This window comes from Aptenodytes forsteri, unplaced genomic scaffold (assembly GCF_000699145.1).
Source record: "Aptenodytes forsteri isolate BGI_AS27 unplaced genomic scaffold, ASM69914v1 Scaffold133, whole genome shotgun sequence".
Taxonomy (NCBI): Eukaryota; Metazoa; Chordata; class Aves; order Sphenisciformes; family Spheniscidae; genus Aptenodytes; species Aptenodytes forsteri.
The window spans coordinates 74221-79120 of record NW_008795558.1 but is presented as its reverse complement, the minus strand read 5'-3'; the positions used below and the strand labels follow the sequence as shown (position 1 = coordinate 79120).

Here is a 4900-nt window from a genome sequence, read left to right as displayed (position 1 = left end):
GGGAGACACCTGGGACCCCCACGTCACATGTGACGGAGTCCACGTGATGCCAGGGCACAGCATGCACGGGATGGTTATGCAGGGGGAAGATCTGTGCGGCAGCATCACCCTGACACACCCCACACAGGGCACCCCAACTGCAGGGGAGCTGGGACACCTCTCCGATACCACTCTCTGTGGCTGCCTGGTGTGGGGGAGAGCAGCTGGTCTCCTGGGAGGGAACTTGCACTTTGGGGCCTGTGGGGTGAGCAGGTGCTTGTGCGAGGGTGTGTGTGCAAGGGCATGCATGCAAGAGGGCATGTGTGCAAGGGCGTGTGTGAGACAGGGCATGTGTGCACACATGTGCCTGCACCACGCAGTATGGGAGTGCATGCGTGTGGGCATACCTGGGTCTGTGTGTACACTGGGGAGCATGCGTGCGCACAGGCATACAGACCAAACGTGTGTGAGCAGGGTACAAGGGCACATTTGCATGTGTGTCCTCAAGTGTCCCTGGGGGGGAGAGGGTCTTCTGAGCGCAGTGGGGGCTCCCAACCTTTTTCACACCCCTTCACCGTACCCAGTGTTCCAGGCTATCCCCATCCCAAGGTCTAAGTCCCGGGGGTGCCCTTTGTCTGTGGGGCTGAGGGGGCAGTGCTGGATCCCCCTGACCCAAGGTGTGACCCCAGCAGGGTGGGGTCCCCCCCCCGGTGGTGGTGGCCGCTGGCCTCGGGCGTTTTCTCACCTGCAGATGGGGAGCCTGGGGCAGGTGAGGGCTGGATAAAGGAGCTGAGCTCTACCCGTGCCCTCTGTCACCTTGGGGGGATCCAGGGGTGCTCCTCCCTGGGATGAGGGTGAGGGCAGCAGGGAGAGGAGGTATCGGGGGGTGCCCAGGGGTTTAGGTGCTGGGGATTTGGGCTGTCTATCCATCTCCACCATCACCACCTTTGACCACCTGGTTCCTTCTCCTGCTCCAGCTCTGGCTCCTGACAATGCCACCGAGAATGGGCCAAGACAGGTTGTGGTCCTCCCAGCACCCCAAATTGCCCCGGGCAGAGCCCCGCTCTCAGCACCCCAGGTCTATGAGGAAGGGGTGCCTGGGAGCCCCCTGCCCAGCCAGGTATGCCAGGGGGTGCAGGGCTAGGGGAGCTGTGTCGGGATTGGAGGGGGCCCTGAGCTGCCATCTTGTTGCAGGCGGGGAGTGGGGGGGGAGGACGCGGCAATGCTCCCCCTGTGCCTGGTGTTGGAAAAACCTTCAAGTCCTGGCACTATCTGCACATCCACAGTGGTGAGCCCACATCACCCGGCCCCATACAGCGCATCCATAGCCTCTGTACCTTTCCATCACTCTGAGCCTGTCTGAGCCTCATAGCATGAAGCCCCCCATTCCCTAAAAAGCCCCATCCCCTATGCCCTTTGCTGCCCCTGGGCAACCCCGCAGCCCCCTGCCTGGTGCCTCTGAACCACTCTCCCCCAGGCAAGCAGCCCTACTGCTGTGCTGGCTGTCAGAAATGCTTCTCCCACACCAGCTCCTACACCACCCACCTGCACACCTCTTGGTGTCTCCTGGGACACCCTCCACCTCCTGGGACCCCCACCCAGCCCAGGATGGGACCCTGGCACCGGAATGCCTGGGGGGTATGGCACAGGCACCAACCACCACTCGGAGCCAGGGCTGCCCTGCCATGTCAGCGGACCCCCCTGGGCGTCAATGGGTCCCTCCCAGACCCCTGACAAGCCTCTGGATCGGTCCCTGCCCAAAGCAGGGCTGGTGTCTCCTTGGGAGCCACCTGGGATCCAGCTGTGCCCCCTAAGGCCCTGTGCCTCCCAAGTCTCCAGTGGCCCCCCTTCTGCCCCTTCTTGCCTGGAGCTCTTGGACCCCTTGCCTGCCCTCCACATCCTGCCCATTCTGGGCCAAAACCAGATCCAGTGGACACTGCTGCCTGGGAACTGGGAGTGGCTGGTGCAACTGGTGAGCAGGGGTCTAGGGGCACTGGGGAGCTGGGAGGGCACTGGGAGAATGCAGAAGCAGCAGGTGGTGACAGTGGGTCCTGGGGGCACAATGGGATGGGAACCGGGGAACTGGGGGGCATAGGCAGGGTGCTGAGGCCCTGGGAGGGGGTGGGGGCCACAGGAAGGCCCAGGGGGATGGTGACCCTGATGGGGCGCTGTGACAGCTCCTATATCCACTGACCGTTGCATCCTGCAGGCCGGAGTCCTGGTGGTGTCGCCCACCCTGGGGTCCGCAGGGGCAGGTGGAGGGGTGTGCAGGCACCCCAGAGCACACCCCAGAGAGACCCCCAGCCCTGGTATGGCCAGATCCTGCCCTGGCACTGGCTGTGCCAGCAGAGCCGGGGGCCTTTCCTGGGGGAGGGTCTGATGGTGATGGATATGTATTTAATGAATGGTGGAAATAAATCAGCGCTGTAATGACCTGGGGGAGGTGTACAGGACATGGCAGGGGGCAAAGGGAAGGGCATTTGGGGGCTACCATATGCCTGGATGATGACGTTCTCTGGGGAGGTGGTGGGAGGTGGGTGGCTGTCGGTGCTGCAGACTGCCCCAACCCTGGTCACAGCAGGAGGTGCTGGCAGTCCCAGGGAAGGTGCCTGTTTACTGCAGAGTTGAAGGTACATGGGGCAGGGAGGACTGGGGGGGGTAGAAAGGGGCACTGGCAGCCAGAGCACCCATGCCTGACTTGGAGAGGTGGGGCCAGGCTCAGGGAGGCGCGGGGAAGATGCGATCAAAGTGTGCCAGCAGCAGCTCCACAGCCTGGTTCTGCTGGGCCATGCCCGCCACCAGGCTGACCGGCTCCCGCTCCGGCCGCAGCAGCGTCGGCCCAAACACGATGCCGATGTTCTGGCATGTCATGCGGTTGACATCTACCCGCTCCATCACCCTGGGGATGCGCAGGGTTGGGGGGTGGTCCCATGCACCCCATCCAGCCCTGGTCCTCCCTGCATCACCCCAGGGGGTCCATGTGCCACGGCTCCATCACTCCGGCAGGCCCTAATCGCCACCCAATGCCACCCAATACCCTCCCAGCTACCCCATACTACCCCATAGCCCATCCACCTGTGAGGCAGCTCTAAAACTACCCCACAGCTGTCCCCAGCCCGGGAGTGGCACTCCCCTTACCGGCAGAGGTGAGCCAGGAGGTAGCGCAGGGTGGCATAGTTGGCAGGGGGCAGGCTCTGCACCAGTTCAGCCACCCGCTCCACCTGCTCCTGGGGGTCTGGCAGCTCTGGCGGGGAGCCACAGCAGTCAGACATGGTGCCCCCCCAGCACCCATAGCCTGGGGATGCCCACGGGGAGCACTGCAGGGGGGGCACTTACTGATAGCTTCAATGAAGGGGTCAAAGAGCCTGTAGGGCACTAGGGGCTCGGGCAGCTCCCGGAAGAAGAGCTTGAGGGCACCGGTCACCACGTGGACATCGCTCCACTCGGAGTCTGCCAGGCTGAGCCGCTCCTCTGGGAGGAATGGGGGAGGTCAGCTTGCGCCTGGGCCCCCCAAGGCCCCAGCACCGCCAGGGCCACCCCCTGCCTGGCCACCCTGGCTGACCTTGGCACAGCTGCTCGGGGAAGACATAGCGCCCATCCGAGGTCACAGCTCGCTCTGTGGGGACGAAGGAGGGTTCATGCGGGGAGAAGCCACCTTCCCCCATCCTTGGGCATGTGCTCCAACACAGTTCCTCTGTCCCCTCCCCAGCACCCCCATCCTGTGTCCCCCTGGTCTCCTCACCCCGGTCCACAGCAAAACGCAGCTTCTGGATCACGGACAGGTTCCCGTTGACCCGGTAGATCCCGTCAACATCAAGGCCTGGGGACAATGAGGGGGGCAAGACATGGTGGGGGAAGTCTGTGCCAGCTGCAGGGGGCATGCCAGCTGGGAGGGCCCTACCTCTCTCCTCAATGGCCTCCACACAGAGCTGGACGAAGCGGGGCACGGTGGTGCTCTCCCGCTGGCACAGGGCATCCAGGCTGCACCCGAACACCTGGTCTGGGAGAGGGCAGCACTGGGGCAAACTGGGATGGGGGAGCACTGGGACTTGGCGATGGGCACATGGGACTGGAGGGACGGTACAGGGACCAGGAGGGAATGCTGGGGACTGGGAGGGTGATGGTGAGGGCAGGGAGGGACACCAGGAAGAGATGCTGGACTGGAGGGAGACACTGGGACTGGTGGATGCACAGGGACTGAGGGGGGGGATTCTGGGACCCGGGGGGCGGGGCACACGACGACAAACACTGGGATCAGGAGGGGGACAGGGACCAGGAGGGGATGCTGGGACTTGGGAGGGACACTGGGACCAATGGGTGCCCAGGGACTCGGGGCAGGAACAGAGGATAGAGGATGTGGGAGCGTTTGGGGGGGGGCCCGGGGGCGTGTTGGGCGGGGGGGCGGCACTGGGACCCACTGGGGACAGCCACCCAAACCTTCGGGGAGCACTCGGGCACCCGTTTGGGGGGGGTCCTGAGAGCGTGGTGGAACTTGGGGGGAGGTCCTGCAGCTTGGGAGCTCCACCTCGAATGAGTCCCTTCTCCTGCAGGCTCTGGAGCGGGGGCCGCTTGATGATGAAGTGCCTCAGCTTGCTCTTCACCTGCTTCTTCTCCAAGGTGTCGGGGGTGTGGGGGGCACCTGGGGCACAGAGGGCCCAGGGTGCAGTCATGGTCACAGGCTAGCCCTGAGGCCTGCTCCCCCCACCTTGGCTCCCCAACCCTACCTGGAGCCCCGGCACCCTCAGTGACCCGCGGCGCCTCATCTTCATCCCCGCTGAGCTCCACCAGATCCCCAATGTCCCCCCGGTGCAGCCACCCCACAGGCGCATCCATGGGGTTCTCCAGGTCCTGGCAGGTGGGGTGGTGGTGGACAGGGCCAGCTAGGGATGCCAACGGGGCTGGGGGCAGCCATGGGGCTACC

General features: G+C 64.6%; 1 protein-coding gene across 1 annotated transcript in view; it reads right to left on the bottom strand.

Annotated features, from left to right (window-relative positions):
• Nucleotides 1–2697: 2697 nt before the first annotated feature.
• The window catches only part of ARHGAP9 (Rho GTPase activating protein 9), a 6977-nt gene continuing 4774 nt past the window's right edge, over nt 2698–4900 (bottom strand). Inside the window, exons 5-12 of the mRNA XM_009282180.1 lie at nt 4704–4827; nt 4505–4618; nt 3881–3979; nt 3722–3799; nt 3542–3595; nt 3316–3450; nt 3118–3223; nt 2698–2878 (exon numbers count right to left, since the gene is read on the bottom strand). Of these exons, the coding sequence (XP_009280455.1) occupies nt 2698–2878; nt 3118–3223; nt 3316–3450; nt 3542–3595; nt 3722–3799; nt 3881–3979; nt 4505–4618; nt 4704–4827 (891 nt within the window). The remainder of the gene's footprint in view (nt 2879–3117; nt 3224–3315; nt 3451–3541; nt 3596–3721; nt 3800–3880; nt 3980–4504; nt 4619–4703; nt 4828–4900) is intronic.